Source organism: Aedes aegypti, chromosome 1 (genome assembly GCF_002204515.2).
Source record: "Aedes aegypti strain LVP_AGWG chromosome 1, AaegL5.0 Primary Assembly, whole genome shotgun sequence".
NCBI classification, from domain to species: domain Eukaryota; kingdom Metazoa; phylum Arthropoda; class Insecta; order Diptera; family Culicidae; genus Aedes; species Aedes aegypti.
This window is the reverse complement of record NC_035107.1, coordinates 268,033,538-268,052,309: the sequence shown is the minus strand read 5'-3', so window position 1 is coordinate 268,052,309 and position 18,772 is coordinate 268,033,538. Positions and strand designations below refer to the sequence as shown.

Below are 18,772 nucleotides of genomic sequence, written 5' to 3'. Positions count from 1 at the left end.
CTTACCTCTTTCTCTGTTTTTTTTTTGATTCTGTTTTTTTTTTGATTTTGATTTCTCTTTACTCCGTTCCATGAGCTCAATGACGTTTGAACTTGTATTTTTAATCTGAACGATGTGCAAATTAGCGGGGTACAAATTAAAAAAGTGTTCAGATTAAATGTGGTCAAACCAACGGGGGTACCCGGTATAAGGTCCACCTGGAGAAGGGATCCATCACCATGGCGGGCTAGCTTAAGGTGAGAGCGCTCTTCAACATCATGACTGCTGCTCCACCGGTGCAGAAAGCACCCTCTCCTGGATGGGATGAATTCTGGACCCTGTGCACCCAGCATTCCTTCCTCCGACGACGGCTCCCTGTACACACCGGAGCAAATGTTGGAGTACACCAGGGACTTGTTCCAACGGCTGCGCGCCTGCCGTTCCAATTTGGAACAGATCGACGCCGCCAACTCGGTGGTATTTGCGTTCCTATCAATATATGGCCATCATCAGGATCGCTAATTGGAACAGTTGCTCCGTAAGGAGCAAAACCCGGGAACTGTCTGCTTTCCTAGCTCAGGAAGGCATCGATAAAGCCGTGATTACGGAGAGGCACCTCAAGCTGAAAGAAAACCCATTCAAAATCATCGCGGCGTACTGCCCGAAGCAAGTTACCATCAGTGTTGCGATGGATCTTCTTCGTGAACGATGATCGACGCATCTTCGCTATCCAACATTCGCCAAAATTCATTTTTCGCCGATTCTGTTTTGATGCCTACAAAAATTCATCGTGCCTCGCGTGTCCGATCGCTGTTCAGCAACATTGGTTACCACACGGGAAAAAATGCGGCACGCGAAACAAACAAAAAGAGTCATGATTTCGGGAGGAACGTGCATTTTTATGTTATGAAAATACACCATGAACTAAAGTCATGAAATCATGAATCGTGTCACCGTAACGCTGCCTTAACGTTACGTTTTCAATTCGCAGTGATGAAAAGTGGCGAATTGCGTCATGATTTCATGAAGCATTTGAACTGGAATAATGAAAACTGTTCATGAAATCATAAGCACTGTTCATGGATCTAGATACCTGTCATTTATGATTCCAATTTTGGATATGAAAAGTGGCGAATTGCGTCATGATTTCATGAAGCATTTGAACTAGAATCATGAAAACTGTTCATGAAATCATAAGCACTATTCATGGATCTAGATACCTGTCATTTATGATTCCAATTTTGGATATGAAAAGTGGCGAATTGCGTCATGATTTCATGAAGCATTTGAACTGGAATCATGAAAACAGTTCATGAAATCATAAGCACTATTCATGGATCTTGATACCTGTCATTTATGATTCCAATTTTGTAGATAAAATGTGGCAGGGTGCGTCATGATATCATGAAGCTAGTTGACAGTCTTTTCTCGTATTCGTCGGACGTGTTTACTTTCGCTCGAGAGCTCCGTTTCGGTAAAAATGTATATAATCCGTAAAAATACGCTAGTGGTGGATTTAAGCGTTCTTCCAGCGAGGCCTGAAGCTGGGAAAGTTCACCAATTCCTGGAAAACGAGTTGAAGTTGCAACTTCCAGATGTTAGAAGCATACAGCTACATAACACTCGTAAGTGCGTCTTCATCGAAATGGTGGACAACGATACCGCGCTGCGCTATCAAAAAGCGCACAATATAAGGCGAATCTTCGTTTGCAACAACCAGGAATTCAAGATTCCTGTGTATGTTGACAGTGAGGCAGTGACTGTGAGGGTACATGACCTCCCTCCCTCTGTACCTCACAAAACTGTCGGGGATTTTATGACGAAATTTGGAGACGTCATATCGATCCAAAGCGAGCGATGGAGGCAGTTTTTCCCGGGTGTACCCAACGGGGTGAGAGTGCTGCAAATGCGACTGAAGGGCTCGATTCCGTCGTACATTACGATTGAAAACGAGGTCTGCTTCGTTGAACACAAAAACCAGCAGAGGACGTGTAAATGGTGCTCCAAGGCGGTTCATCCCAAGCAGAAATGCCTGGAGATAACCGCATCTGAAAACGCAATACAGCCGACCACATCAGCCACACCATCATCACCAATCGAAAAAATGTTCAACGACGCTGATTTCCCACCGATGAGCAGTAACGGACTCGTCGATATTATCAACTCACTTGAGGATCAAGAAGCGCATAACAACGAAGCTGACTACGAAGCACCAACGGCACCAACAAAGTCCACACCGCTAGTACTACCTACGGGAGCAAATCCGCAAATCGATGATGACGACGACAACGGGAGCAGCTCATCTTCTCCATATGAAACAAGCGATACTACCTACAAACGAAGGCTGTCAACTAGGCGCTTGAAAGACAATAAAAAAATGTGTGCAAGTCAGGGTTCGCAGACAAGTTGTGATCCCCATTAGTTTATTGGTTTTCATTTGAAAATTGTATTACAGATCGGCCCCGTAAAGCTTTAGGGCGTTTGGGCCTACCAAATAAAGGAATTTAAAAAAAAAAAGATATCATGAAGCATTTGAACTGTAATCATGAACACAGTTCATGAAAGAATAAGCACTTTTTATGAATTTAGGTACCTATTCGTCATCAAACGTCAACATCCCACCGCAAAATCGCTAGTGTTTGGAGGGGATTTTAACCTCTAAATTGCCAAATAACCTCTAAATCATCACCTCCAAGTTAGTTCTAATACCTTCCGTTATATGAACTATGGTGGCGCGTCGATCGTCGCAAGTTTATCGTTAAACAGTCAATTTTAGTTTCGGATTAGTTAAATAAAAATACATCTGTTCGTGGAAACCGTGAATCAAAACAAGAGACCATATATTCTATGACTACGATGATCTTCAAATATTTGAATACCTCAGGGTGGCCACCAATAATCCATTTTGAAATTCCCGCTTTTTTCCCGGTTTTCCCGGTATGATTTTCAAAATTTTCCCGGTTTTCAATTGAGAGGCCCATACGCAAAAGGATGACCATCAACTACTAAAAAATTCTACTTTTCAGCTGTATTTTTAGTTGATTTTTCCGTCCAATAAGAAAAATAATAATATTTGGGTTAGTTTTTTTGATTCCCGTACAATTAGTATTGAAAATTGCTGAAAAAAATTGAAAATCAAAACTAGGTTTCTGTCACTTACAGCCATTTGTTTCTAATCCTAATTGTGCCAATAGCATGATTTCTACTCTTGCCACTTTTGAGTCACTTCAACAACTAGCAGTCCTGGTAAACGTTATATTGCCCAGTAGGTCATAGAGGCGTTGAAAATAATACCGTAGATTATGTCAAATTTACATTTCCCGTTTTCTCAACATTTTGGACGATTCTATAAAATATTATTCCACTTAAACACGTTGGAGCTCTTGACGACAACAAAAGTGAAAAAAAAAAATTCAAATCGGTCGTCCCGTTCTCAAGCCAACTCGTGACATACGAACACTATTCGATTTTCATTTATATAGATATGCCCCTCTAGTGCATCCTATTACATTATTTCAAATGTTTCAATCTACAATCTTTCGATTATTTTCTTCATTAAAAAGAAAAGTTCACTAAAGCAAATAAAGTTTAAGGTGAGGATGAAACAAAGCCCTACAAAACTAAAGTAACTAAAGAAAGTTATGAATCCAATATGTTCAAGGTTTAACTCTGCCAGAAGTTTTGAAACTCTGATTCAAAACATTGAGTCATAAGTTAGTGAGAAAATCAAGCCCTGGTAGTGAGAGAAAATAAAACAAACGATATCGAAACATTACCAACCAATTTGAAATATTTATAAGAACTTTAGTGTAGCAAAGTAGACTACTTCTACGAGAAATTGAATCATTAATGTTTAAATGTTATTTTTCCAACAGTACAGATGCTTAATGGAAATATCATAAACCATATCAACTTTCTACAACTTATATTTGGTGGTTTGTAAATTTAGAGCTTGAAGATGTTCGTTCAAAATGGTTTTCCCGGTGACCATCTCAAATTCCCGTTTTTCCTGTCTTTTTCCCGATGGATTCAAATTCCTGTCTTTTTTCCCGCTTTTCCCGTTTTTCCCGGTTCGGTGGCCACCCCGAATACCTTCAACACAATTGATATCACTCTTTTCCGATCGTACAACTCCTCCTTTTCTTCATTTAGTTTCATTAAACTATTCTAAACTGCTGCTGTGGCCCATGATCGTACACCTATAACTTATAATTCTAATTTTAGAGATAAACACCCCTTTTCTTATTTACGTTCAGGGATTGAATCCTGAGCGAATTGAGAGAATCTCTTGCGTATCGCTCTCTGTAACTATCATAACATGCTGCACATTATGAGAGACTGTTTATCGTATACTGCTACAACTTTGATCAGATTGGGGCATGATAAAACCCCTCTAAACATGCTCCAAGCCTGGGGGACACTATTGCTGTTGGAAGTTCATGGATTGTTTATCGTGCCAGTAAAGAAAAACACCTATCCCCAACGGTAAACTAGCGAGAAAAATGGATTTTATCATCGCTCTCTCTTTGGGGCTCTCGCTCGCTGCTTCCATTTATCAGACTTGTTACACCTTGCAATACAATGACGATCGTGGACCGCAACAGATGGGATGTTTTTCTTTGCTTGCTTTGATCGTGCTTCGTACTCAAAAGAGAGCGAATCGTGCAATGCCTGTTTACGTTCGAATGCTCTTTCGATAGAAAACCTGTCATTTATGATTTCTGATTGGACTTGAAAAGTAGCAAGCTGGGTCTGAATTCGCGGTTCATGAAAAAAGGCTTTATTCATCTCTCTTACCTTTTGCACGTTACGTTTTATTTAAACGACCCCTAACCAAATATAAAAAATAGTAGTTACTTTCATATACATAGAAACAGTTGAAAGCTGTCCATAAACTAGGTAGGCATTTTCTTTGGATTTTCAGACCCTTGAACTATGGTTCTTACGAAAATTCCAAAATTTGTATGGATCATGGTCTTTGGCCAGACCCCTTCCTCCCTTCATATATGACTACGAGGTTTATGGACTGCCCTTTATTTGTTTTATCTCATTTATTTTATTTTTGTTTTATAAAGTTATACATTTATAACACTGTATTTTTAGGTTCATTCAATTGATTGCAGTAAATCCCTCGTGCTCTTGGGGAGCTCAACGATGGAGGCTTTTATTTTAAACAGATAAGTTTGAATGAACAGCCATAGTGGCTTGCAATCCGGCGTGTACTCCAGGCTCAAGACGTAAGTAACATGCATGCAAATACAAATTGCATGCAGTACGTTATCCGCCTTATACTCCGCTCCACCGAAGAGTACCATTACCGCTGACTCTTTACGTGATGGACCAATTGCAACAATCTGCGGTTGCAGCCGAATGTTTCCGAACTTGGCCCGGAGGAAATCCATTCGCTGCGCTATTCTTCTCTCGACATCGCCTGCGGTCTACATACAAAATAAAACAATTACATTCAAATTCTTCTTATTATGTCGCATATTATATATACATGAAGCTACATTGTGACATAAAAATAGTATTGATCGACACAATAGTTATTTTCTAATAAACATTTGAATACATAACTTTCCTTAAATGAACGGAATCTGGTGCACTGATAATATGTACGTTTGCTATTTTAAGGTTTAGAGCTTTCGAAATCGTGAGTCGAGTCAGCCATCTTTGGATACCAAAATGTTTCCCGTTAACAGGATAACTTTTCGAACGAAAACTTCATTATGGTATTGAAATTCAATGTTGACAGAAAAATGTTATTGGAACATAAGGCACCGTCCACAAATTATGTAACGCTGAATAGTTGTTGCAAATTTTCAATTTCAGCCTAACGTACTAAAAGGACGCTGCCAAAATTTATTCTCGAAAACAAGCAAATTGAAACAAACTAGAAAAACATATTTATTATTGTTATATTTTTGTTATTTATTTAGCATTAACAAACGACGTATTATTACAATTGAAAACAATCAATGTCGGAGTCTAATTGCTTTTCTGCCATCTGGTAGGTGATGCACATGGGACGGAGAATGGGTAATATCTTCTATTTTGCATTTCTCTATGTTATAATTCTGCGGATCAATTACATATGCATCGATGTGTTCGTCAAACTCAAAGGCTGTATAGGTATGGCAAATGAATGTTATTTCGTCATTACTTTTAATAATATAGCGCACTTCTTTGAGAAAGTTATTATGTGTCCAGACGATCAACACTGTTCCAGATGTGATTTTTGATTTTCCTAGCAATACGTAATTCAGTACTCGAACTATTAAACTACTATCACCAGAAATCAATTCCTGTGGAATGGGAATACAGTCCAGTTTAATGAAAAACCCAGTTCCTTCTTTCAACTGCAGCGGTCCAAAATTATGGGTACTCGTGAATACATTATAGGCCATCTTGAATTGATCCTTAATTGCCAATGTGAGAGCGATATTCTTCCTTGATGATGTGGTTGTGGCTATTTTCTTAAAATATTTATGTTTCATTTCTGGTATAAACGTTGAAGTAAATCGTGTAGGTCCCGTCCACTCGATTGCAAGAGGGTAATGAGTCAAAAAGTGCGCTTTTGGCTTAAGGTGTTTGCCAAATAAGGTTTTGTATTGATTTAACGCACATTCAATAAGATATTTTAAGTCTCTTATTTCGTTGGTGGTGAAAGATGGCTTCATTAAAGATGAACCAAGTTTAGTCACATTTACGAGGAATGTCCACTCTTCTCCAACCGGCACCAAGTCTCCAATCATTAGCGTCAAATTATCCACGAAGCACTTCATCTGCCCTGCAGACATCTTAAATTTCATACTTTCTATGTTTTCTTGCTTTATTTCCGGGGGAACATTTTTTCGATCGTTGATGTCATAATCATATCGTTGGACGCGTTGATTTAATATGAATAATGAAAAATATCCCTTTGAAATAAAATGGATAATGCAACAAGCGAGAGCATCATGAGCGAAACCTTCGTAGAAGTCGTGCATGCAGTCAACAATTTTCAAATCAGTAACGTGGAAATCTGGAATAGTATTGAAAATCGAATTCTTTCGGATTCCTGTTTCAGAAAAGCGATCGATTTCTAGAGCCAGATTGTAAGATTCTTCAGTTCGATACAGATCGGGATCGTCCACTGCGCATTCCCTCATACCTTCAAGATTCATCGAGCATATCCTACAAGTACAAATAAAAATAAAAAGTTTTACGCAATTGACTACTCACCTAAATCTAAACTACTCAAATGAATCCTTTAAAAGATAAGTTATATAGTATGATTGAAGTAAAGAAACACCGTCATGCGGGGACACAGTTACACCCTAGGAGGTTGATTACATCGATCATCATTTTAGATACAACACCGTTCTTCTTTGAACCAGTGCCTATTTTATTTATAGATAGGTATGCTTTGCAGATCGTTCAAATATTACGTAAAGCAAATTTTAACCATTTCACTTGTTAAACGAATGTGAAAAAAAATTTCGATTCAACGTGTTTTCTTGAAAAATACTATTGAAGGATTATTTGAGTATTTGAAAATACTATTTCCTATGTTGAGGAAATTGTAGCTGGAAATATTTACATAGTTTCGATAAATTATTCACGTTACTGGCTTAGAAGCACCCTCACACCCTTTATGTAACATAATTTTCAATATTATAGTGTATATGCTATTAAAACAGAGAGCCAACATTTCCCCGCACGACGCTATTCTTTACCTTAGCACCAACATAACCCTAAATTACCAACAAACCGATGTGCTTCTCTATCAACACCTATAACCGGCAATATTGAACAGTTCATTGAAAATTCAAATAATCGTTCACGTCGAGAAGCTGAAGCTTTCGTATCAAAATCAACAGACAAAGTTAGAATTCCAACCTCGTAAATTTTAATAATAATTATTCAAAGTTTTTGATTTGTTTGCTCTAACACCTAATCAACATCGATTTGTCGGTAACTAAAGATCAGCTTAAAAGTCTTGTCCCGGTAGTATTGGTAGCTGAGTGATAGCTTATTTTTCTAAAGTGCTGTTCATACAGCTCATTTCAGCTGAATAAACTGTTATTTAGCTACCAATGTTACTTGGGTAACGCTTCCTACCTGCATGGATGATTTGCGACGAATGATCTGCTGTAGTCCAAAAGGCTGTTCAATCCTAAGTTGTCTCCACGCAGTCCTCCAAAAATAAAATAAACACTCCTGTCTTCTCCTTTCACACGAATTTTCAAGGGTGTTTTTTCCAAATGAATAATTTCTTGGATCAACGTTTTCAAGATTTCTTCGTTGGAGAATGATTTTTCAACGGCTGAATATACGAACTGTATCAGGAACATATTCTCAATTGTGCCATTAATATGCCTTGGTAAACTTGGAAAATTTAAGTAGAATCCTGTCAGAGCTTGCTTACCCGCTTTCGAACCTAATGGATTGTTGATTTCGAAAGAATCAGCAAAAATAAAGTATGGTATGCAAATTTGACCAGGCCTATTTGCAGTTTTTTGCTTCCAAAACTTTCCCTTTACGAAATTATCGTTTAGGTCTTCAGGAGATGCAGTGATTATTTGCTGATGATTATCTAATAGTGCCTCGATATTTGCCTCAATAGAGAAAAAAGTGGAGAAAAACCTCTCCAATCCAATATACACGTTTGATTTTGATTTTTCGATCAATTCAACGCAGCCATCAGTTTCCACAGGGATCAGCTCACTATTGACTTGATCAAGCACAGGCACTTGAAAGTGACATTCTTCCTTCAGTAGCTTAACAAATTTGTGTTCAGTGTTTACTGCATCAAAAGCTTGCGTAATCTTCATTAGGTTGTTCAAAGTAGATGCTCTCTCTTGTTCTGGAATAACTGGTGTGATTACTTCACAAGCGATGGTCATCAAGGGTTCCAGTACTTTGGTTTTGAAAATATCAATAACTTCAAACACCATGGCTCGATTGTAATTAGGCAAGCTGTGCATAAATATGGTGAATGCTGTTCCAGTTTTTTGTATCGACGCTAGTAGAGCGTCATCAAGCTGCCTGCCTATATTTTGCCAAAAGTCTTCGTGCTCAATATCATCTTCAATCATTGCATCACAATTTGGTGTTGTTGATGACCGCTCCACATCAGCTTCTTTATGATAGTAAGAAGTTTCAGCAATACTAAAAATAGAATGAATATTAGAACGATTTTTTTTTTCGTAAGGACCTATTCTCCAAAACGAGTTTTTAAAATCGACTCGACTGAAACAACCCTGTTAATAAAATTTATAGGTAGTTATCATTGGATGTTACAGGATACGACACCCATTACTATAAATATCGACAGATTAATTCTTAAATATAAAAGCCTACTGCGGAAGAGTGTCAACGGATGAGTCACGAGTTATTTGCTCGATTTGTAAAATAGGCCCCGAAATAGACGTGATTTACCTTATATTTGCTGGTGGAACATGCAATCTTTCTGATCTCCAATCCTTTGGTTCTATTTGAGGGTGTTCCTTCCTAAGGTGACGTACAAAACATCTACTGTTTGTATATGCTCTGCTACAGTTCTCTTGGGCACACTTGAAATGACTGTGCTGATTCAGATTGTGAGAACTGACACTTGATAAATGTTTCATCAGCACATTTACTCCCGAGAATTTTCGATTACAGACTGTTGTGATGTACGCGAGGTGGCCCATTTGGGGCAAGAAAATAGTGGGTTTGTTATCTAATAACTAATTTGTATTTTAGTGATAAAAAAACGTGACTTTACAAATTGTCTACATCACACATAATAATCATAATCTTCTACATGACAAACTAGAACGACAGACGTCAACCGATGACAGTCAGTGCTGTCAGCGGAGAGCCCAGTGGTGTTCCCGTTAGGGTGATCAATTGACCCCAACATCTCCCTCCTTAAGTTCGCTGGTAGTCGCTGAACCACTGCGGCGGTCTTCTGTTGCGTGAAGATCGACGAGGGACTTGGATCACTGGTGAAGCTTCGACTGCTGATTGGAAACCAGCTGATGACGTCGTTGTTGAGGAGGACGAACTAGTTTCACTTGATGACGATTCTGAAGACGATGACGATTCTGATGACGACACCCAAGGTGGTGGTTCTAATTGGGGTTCCAGCGAGGGTGTTGTCTGAACTGGATTGCTAATCGTTGAAGGCTTAGCTACGTTGCACTCATCTAGTAAAATATCTAACGACAAAGTGTGCTTATTGCTTGCTCGATGGGTAGTTGAACCTCGGCTTCTGAGCTGGTTGATATGAGAACGGATCAATTTCCTGTTATCGATCCAGACGTTGTACATTACACGGCCGATCCTTTCAACCACCGTTCCTGGAGCCCAAGTCCACTTGTTGTTGGCGTAAACCTTGGCGTAGACGGCATCCTTAGGAACGAACGACCTGGTTTGTTGACTGGTGTCCGTGTCCGTCGATGATAGTGGCTTGCGTGGTGCACGTAGAAGTTCTAGCGAAGTCCTGAGCCGACGATTGTACATCAACTCTGCAGGTGATCTTCCATCGGGTGTATTGGGATTTGGAGTGGTTCTGTAGGTGAGTAGGAATATATCCAAGGTGGTTTTGATGGAACCTTCTCCCTCCTGGACCTTTCTGACCGCCCGCTTGAAGGTGTCGACAAACCTTTCGGCCTGGCCGTTCGACTGCGGATGGAAAGGTGCTGTTGTAATATGTTCCACGCCGTTCTCGATGCAGAACTCCTTGAACTCGGCGCTTGTAAATTGCGTGCCATTATCTGACACTAGGACTTCGGGCATTCCCTTGTTGGCAAACAGGCTTCGTATGAGGTTGATTGTTGCCTTCGAAGTGATGGATTTTGTCGGAAAAATCTCCGGCCATTTGCTGTAAGAATCCACGACAACCAAGTAGTACTCGCCCTCCAATGGGCCAGCGTAATCGACGTGCACTCTCTGCCAAGGAACCGTGGGTTTTGGCCATGGCTCTGGTGTTGCTTTTGGCGGAGATTTTGCTGCAGAGGCACAACCGTTACAATCTCGAACATAGTTGGCTATTTCTTCGTCGAGACAAGGCCAGTAGACAAAACTTCGCGCGATGGCCTTCATTCGTTGAATTCCTGGGTGCCCTTTGTGTAGTTGGTTGAGGCACCGCTGCCTGTAGATTACTGGAATGACCAACCTGTCGCTGAACATGATGCAACCTTCGACGATGGATAGTGCTTCTTGACGGTCATAGTAGCGCAGTAGCTCCGGATCCTTGATTTCCGAACGATTCTTCGGCCATCCGTGTTTGACGAAACGGTACACTTTCCGAAGAACTGGGTCGGAACTTGTGGCTTGCTGCACCATCTGGAAACTAAGTGGTAGCTGGCTGACTGTGCTGTTGGCTACGGACTTCAGGTCTTCTTCGAGGGTTGTACAGGCTACCACAAAATCTTCTTCGGGCTTGATATGCTGGTCAATTAGACGTGATAGCACATCCGCATTCCCAAACTTATCCGTAGCGACGTATTCCATGGAAAAGTCATACGACAGCAAGGTTAGGGCCCAGCGTTGAAGGCGGTTAGCTGTATACACTGGTATACCCTTTTTAGACCCGAAGATCCTCAAGAGTGGAGCGTGATCCGTTTGTAGTCGAAAGTGTCGTCCGAAGATGTACTTGTGGAATTTGGTCACTGCAAATACAATCGCCAATCCTTCACGATCCGGCTGCGAGTACTTCTGTTCGGTGGGCGTTAGTGACCGTGAAGCGTGCTGGATAACCTTCATTTTGCCATCAGGGTATTTGTGGCTGATAGTAGCCCCGATGCCGATCGACGATGCGTCTGCTGACACAACTATCTCTTGACGTGGATCATAGTGTGCCAACAGAAGATTGGATGACAGGATCGCTTTGAAGTCGTCGAACGCTTTCTGGCATTCTTTCGTCCACTGGAAGGTTGAGGACGACTTGAGGAGTTCGTCCAGTGGGTATCTCAGCGAGCGCATGTTCGGAACAAATTTTCCGTAATAATTTACGGCTCCCAAGAATGAGCGAACTCCAGTAAGATCGCGAGGCGGCGGCATATCCTGGATGGCCTTGATTTTGTTTGGATCTGGGCGAAGTCCGTCCTTGTCGAGCAATAGGCCCAAATATCCCAGTTGCTTTTGTCCAAAAGAGCATTTTTCTGGACGAATCGTGAACCCGAATTCTTGGATGCGTTGGAGAACTGCGTGCAAGTTTCGCTGGTGTTCTTTGGCGTCCCTACCGCCGACGATGACGTCATCCAGATAGCCCGACGTGTACGGAATTCCAGCCAGCATTGCGTCCATCAACTGCTGAAATGCTCCAGGAGCTGCTTTCACTCCGGGAGGGAGCCTGTTATATTGGTACAAGCCCCGGTGAGTGTTGACGGTGAGCAATTTCCGGCTACTCTCCTCGACCTCCATTTGCAGGAAGGCATCCGATAAGTCGATCTGGCTGAATACGGTACAACCAGTCAGCTTCGAGAAAATGTCCTGCGGCAGGGGTAGCGGGTACTGGTGCGGCAGTAGGCGATCGTTTAGGCCCGTTGAATAATCGCCACATATACGGATGCTGCCATTCGACTTCCTCACTACCACAATTGGAGCAGCCCACTCCGAGAAATCCACGGGGGAAATAATGTTCAGGCTTTCCAATCGATCGAGTTCGGCGTCAACGGTGGGTAGCATGGCATAAGACACCGGCCGCTTGGGCCGAAACACTGGTTTACACGCTTCCTTCAATGCCAAGCTCACTTTCGTTTTCGTGCAGAGCCCCAGAGTTGGATTGAAGAGTTTGGGGTAGGCCCTCTGCAATTCGCCTGCGTCGACTGGTTCATCACCGCTGACTAGATTGCAAAATGTGTTCATCGGCAATGACCAGAGGTTCAACTTGTCGATGAAGTCGAGCCCCAGGAGGTTCAGCGAGTTGGTAGAGACGTAAACGTGTCCTGTACTCACCGATTCGTTGAGAGCAACTGTGCAGGGGAACTCAAACTCGAGACGAAGATCATCGCCTGACGCAGTCTGGGCGCTTTGCATTGTTGGAACTGCTGTTGGCTTACCGATCCTCTCCCACACCTCCTGCGACACGATGGTGATGTCGGACGCTGTGTCCAATTGGAGACGCACCGGAATATCGTTGAGCTTGACCCAAACGAAACGACGTTTGCTTTGGACACTGTTGACGGACACGACTGTATTGGTGGAAAACTGCTTGCTGGATTTCCGTCCCTTCGCTGATCTCTTGGCACTGGAGCAATAGCCTTCTTTATGCCCCAGTTGATGACAGGATGCGCACTTGTGGTTGACAAAACTGCAGTCCTTTGCATAATGCATGGCACCACAATTCCAGCATGGTGATGCCGGGCCATTCTTCCGTGGCTGCTGCTGCGGCTTCTGTTGATACTGGAACTTACGATGCTCCCCGAACTGCTTCTGGAAAGGCTTCCGTTGTGTTTGACTTCCTCTGATGGCTTGAACTGCTGGAGCTGCCGGATTTTCAATCATGGCCGTATCACTCTTTAGGTTTATCAACCGTTGGCATTCCTCGATGAGCGCATCCAGAGTGACATTCCCGTTATCCTCGATCTTGCTAAGCAGCCTTGTCCGCACCTCAGCATCGCGTTCAGATTTCAGCCCGCAAACAAACATTAAACATTTGAATTGGGCCTCCGTCATTTTGGGAAGCTCAAATTCCACACACATCTTGTTAACACGGCAGGCGTAGGACACGTAATCTTCCGTGGTCGATTTAGTGATGGTGAGTGTGGAATAGCGCTTCTTCACTGCCGACTCCTTGGTGCCAAAAAGTCCTCGAAGCTTCTCCACGGTCTCCAAGAACGAGAAATCCTTCGGTGTATTCGGCAGGATGTAGCTGACATAGCGATAATGTTCCTTGGTTCCTAGCCGACGAAGAAGCAATCGAACCTTGGCAGCGTCGTCGATGCGTTCAGCGTCCTTCGCGAAGAGGTCTTCGTACCTGGCAAACCACGACCCGAATGTGGAGTGAGTATCTGGGTCGTACATAAACTCCTTGATATTTGCAGCCAACGAGTCCAGAATTACTTCTGGATTGGGTGGAACGTGCACTTGAATGGTCTGCATGGCGTTCCGGAAGATCTCTTGCTGTTGTAAAACCCCTTGCTGTTGATGGTGTTGGGATTCTCGCTGCTGCTGAAGGATCTGGTTCATTATGGCTTGCTGATGCTGCATTTGTTGCAAGAGTTGCACAATGAGGGCATCGTGTGGGGAGCTATGCTGCGGCTGAGTGAGGTTAGGCTGAGGATGCTGTTGCGGATGCAGTGAAGGATGCTGTTGATGCTGCGGAGGAGGCAGCTGTTGCTGCTGTGGTGGAGCGTTTTGCGGCTGCTGCTGGAGCGGTTGTCCGTTCTGCGGAGGTAGTCCGTTCTGGATTTGCCCGGGTGGAATGACTCCCGGTGCTTGATGCTGCTCCGACATTGCACTGTATGTGCGCTTTCGCCTTTTCCGTGGGGGCGTCGTGATGAAACTGCAACTGCTTTTTCACTACGCAAAACCGGCGAAACCGACACAAACTTCTAAAAATCTCGTCGCCACTGTTGTGATGTACGCGAGGTGGCCCATTTGGGGCAAGAAAATAGTGGGTTTGTTATCTAATAACTAATTTGTATTTTAGTGATAAAAAAACGTGACTTTACAAATTGTCTACATCACACATAATAATCATAATCTTCTACATGACAAACTAGAACGACAGACGTCAACCGATGACAGTCAGTGCTGTCAGCGGAGAGCCCAGTGGTGTTCCCGTTAGGGTGATCAATTGACCCCAACACAGACGAAACATACTAGTCCTGAGCTGTTCATTGCTGTTGGTGGAAACTATAATAAATAAATATAAATTAGAGTAGTAAAAATAATGATATTTGATTTATTGCGAAATTTAAACTTGCCAGCTGTTTTATTCATACACCAATGTTATTCCACCAATGCAGGCACTTGAAAAATACTAGTATACTTTATATACAAAAACTAGTCAATTTTTTAAAATAATGATCAATCAAACACAATGTATTATTCGGGTGCACGACACTAGGCATAAATACGTTTGGCATAAGTACGACGGAACATCGGTGGCCCTAACATAAGACCTCATCAAACTGACTCGGCGGCAGGGGCTGTTCATCCTGGCTGGCGACCTGAACGCAAGGCACGAGGCATGAGAAAACACCCGGCGGTACGGAAATGGCCTCATCCTACAACAGGACCTGGATGGAGGCCACTACACCATCCTGAGCCCGGATTCACTCACCCGCCTGAGCTGGTCCGGAGCCCATTCAACCATCGATGTCTTCCTGACCTTCCTGGACGGTAACATCTCCCAGCCGGTCGTTCATCAAGACCTCACCTAGGATCACTACCCGGTGGTGGTGGCAGTAGTTGATTCCCTGTTCAACCGGCATCGGGTCTCTCGGCGCAACTACAATCGTGTCGGCTAGGGACGATTTCAGCGGTTTGTCGACGTCAATATCGGATACCAGGCTCCTGTGGTGTCCATTGAAGACATCGACCGGCAGCTGCAGAGCATCGAAGAGGCCATCTTCGTGGCCCGAGAGTAGTACATACCTACATCTGGTCGGGTGAGCAACACCCTTTCTATCGACCGAGTTATCAAAGTTCTCATTAGTTTGCGCAACATCAAACGTATGCAGTACCAACGCACTGGTCTGCCTACGTTAAAAAGCGAAGTCAATCGCATATCCAAAATGATCAAGGCCAGAATGGTGGAGCTTAGGAACGAAGATTTTTTTCAAAAAGATCCGCTCTCTCCCAGATTGTGCTAGGCCATTCTGGAAGATGACCAAAATTTTAAAAACCAATTCCACCGTTGATCCCATTAGACAACACCGGCTCTAAGGATCGCCTGATAACCCCTGCGGAGAAGGCTGCTGAGAAAGGTCGGCATTTCGTCAGCTCACACAATGTAGGGCTAAACATTCCTAGCCCACACGAAGCTGCTGTCTCTGAACATGTAGCTTACCTAAACCGATCTCCCAACGACTTCTCGGAGAAGTTGGAGATCACCGCTGACGAACTGCTGGCCTATGTCAAAACATCCAAAAACATAAAGGCCCCAGGTTTCGACAACATCCTGAACTTGGAGCTCAACCAATTCAGTCTCCAGTTCTATCAACATCTGGCACTGATTATCAATCAGTACCTCCGACTTAGCTACTTCCCTTCGCCGTGGAAGTCAGCAAATGTCATCCCCATTCAGCTTTTTGAAAAAGCGATCAACAGACGGCCGATCAAAACAACATGTTAGTCGAGAAACAGTTTGGCTTTTGACGCGGTCGTTCAACCGTGCACCAACTGACTCGAGTAACCAACATTCTCAGGCGGAACAAGTCCCTCGACAAATCCTCTGTCATGGCGTTGCTCGATGTTGAAAAAGCATTCGACAACGTCTGGCATGACGGCCTGGTGTACAAGCTGCACCGATACAATCTTCCTATTTGGTGAAAATCATCAAAAACTATCTATTTGACAGGACGTCCAAGGTTTCCTTCAATGGAGTCAAGTCAGACCCACTCAACATCCCCGCAGGTGTTCCACAGGGAAGTATTTTAGGTCCCCTAATATACAACCTGTTCACCTTTGACATGCCTCAGCTCCCTGAAGGCGGCTCTCTATCGCTGTTCGCTGACGACACCTCAGTCGTCTACAGCGGAAGATACACGAGAGCGTTAAGATCTCGACTCCAGAGAGGTCTGAATATAGATCTGTATTAACGCGGCGAAGACCCAGGTCATCCTCTTCCTCTATTCCTAATCTCCCAGATTTGTTTCGGCTGATGATTTTAAAATCACCCTCGGTGAATTAACGGTGGCATGGTCTGATGTGGCTGACTACCTTGGTTAAACGTTAGACAGCAAGCTTCTCTTTAGACAGCAGGTTGACAAAACGGCCATCAAATGCAACATCTTGCGTAAAGCACTATAGCCACTGATCAACCGAAAGTCAACCTTGTCTATGAAGAACAAGCTTGCTGTTTACAAACAGGTCATTCTTCCGGTCATTGAATATGGCGTAACAATCTGGGAGAGCTGCGCCAAAACCCACCATCTGAGGCTTTAAAGGATCCAGAACAAATTCCTCCGGAAGATCCTCAATAGTTCTCCGAGAATGAGAACAACTGAGGTCCACCGTCTGGCTGAGATCAAAACACTTGAGGAGCGCTTTGGTGACTTGATCGATAAGTACAGGGCTCGTTGCCACCAATCTGGCCAACAAGTCATGCGGGACCTCGTTCGCTCCTAGGTTATCATTTTTTTAGTGTAAATAGTAGTAGTTAGGTTATCAAATTTTATCTTAAAAAACTACCATAAGGCCAAAACACCACTAGGGTAAAACCACAAAATTTCAACCAGTCCAAACAAAACTAATTGCAACAAAGCTGAAGGACGCCTCGTTCAAACTCTTACCATGTAAAAATAATTTTAATGAAGAACTTATTGAAAAATAAACATGAAATTCTCGCATAACTTCTGATCTCGCCCTAAAAGCCATTGGTAACCATGTGTGTAGCTCGTTGTTTCTGAGCATTTGAATGGATTTTCATGTTATTCAACAACGCTATGGGAAAGGAAGGATCATTATCTACCTGTCAGTGATGTTGGTTTTGATGCTTATTCTTTCTTTTGCTCAGAAACAACGAGCTACACACGTTGCTACCAATGGCTTTTAGGGCGTTATCTCAGAGTATGCGAGAATTAATCGGAAAAAATGGTAGCAATATCTGTCAGTAGCCTGCGGTGTGGAGCAGAAGTCCTGTTTGTAGTCGTTTTTATTTCAACATGTTATGGGCCCAGGAACGTCTGGAGGACGCTGAGGTGGCTTCAATGAGGGACCACGAGGGAGCACCTGGACGAGGAGACATGGCATGGACGAGGAGGCAGAATCTCGATTAGGAGGTAGAGCCTGGACGGGAGGTGGAGTCTAGACGGGAGGTGGCTTGGACGAGGTGCCCAAGAATTTGAGGCCAAGATACGTTTGAGGCTGGACAGGTGCGGCGCTGGCTGATCGGAGAGGACGAGCTCGGAAGTGCTGGAGGTACTCGGAAGTAAAGAGGAGCTCGGAGGACGGCATCGTCCTGGTGCAGCTAGCCAGGAGAAGCTCGACTAGGAGGAGTTCGATAGTTGTGATTTCAAGCGAAACCCGACCATCTATTAGCGATCAAAAGTGAGGTTAGGTTGCGAGTTTTTCAAAATAAAATGCATATTTATGGTTTCCTGTGCCTTATATTTATTGCAAAAATCTTATCTTAATCGTTTGTGTTGATTTTTCTTCCAAAGTTTTCACTAGAAATTTTGATTAAAATGCACTAATCTCTATTCTAGAAGAGCGCCATCCACGCATTTAAGCTTTGCGTTAGATGTGGTTAGATCGCCAATCGAGTCGTCTAAAGAAGGGAGCTTCAACAAGCGAATCCTCACAGTGCGCATCGTACCTTCGTGCTGTGCGTACACGAATTCTCTCTGCTGTTGGAAGTTTTCTTGAAAACTACCTAAAGCAATAAATCAGTACTTTTCAGTGCTACATAAACAGTACTTTTCAGTGCTAATTTTTTTTTTTTTTTTTTTTTTTTTTTTTTTTTTTTTTTTTTTTTTTTTTTTTTTTTTTTTTTTTTTTTTTTAAGGCGCTCCGTGCTCATGGCCACTACTGTGCCGAAATCAGTTTTATCTGTATCTTCCTTACCGATACAGTTCTATTTTTAACTAATCTATATTTACATCTGCTTTCACTCTCTTCTGCTCTTTTCCTCTCACACCGAGCAGGTAGG

The 18,772-nt window shown here is 42.9% G+C and overlaps 1 protein-coding gene across 1 annotated transcript; it reads right to left on the bottom strand.

The window, feature by feature from the left end:
* Positions 1-5,012: 5,012 nt before the first annotated feature.
* Positions 5,013-9,137, bottom strand: LOC5573311. The gene is made up of 2 exons (XM_021837745.1): positions 8,083-9,137; positions 5,013-5,417 (listed from the first exon to the last, which is right to left on the bottom strand). The coding sequence occupies exons 1-2, from the start codon at positions 9,057-9,059 to the stop codon at positions 5,390-5,392; spliced, it is 1,005 nt and encodes a 334-aa protein (XP_021693437.1). The 5' UTR covers positions 9,060-9,137; the 3' UTR covers positions 5,013-5,389.
* Between the last annotated feature and the right edge of the window lie 9,635 nt (positions 9,138-18,772).

Bases quoted from the DNA above. Each gene is read 5' to 3' on its own strand.
- LOC5573311 (XM_021837745.1), bottom strand. From the start codon at position 9,059: ATGATTGAAGATGATATTGAGCACGAAGACTTTTGGCAAAATATAGGC. The intron at 5,418-8,082 runs GTAGGAAGCGTT...TTTTGTATGTAG, and splicing joins GTCGCAAATCATCCATGCAG to ACCGCAGGCGATGTCGAGAG.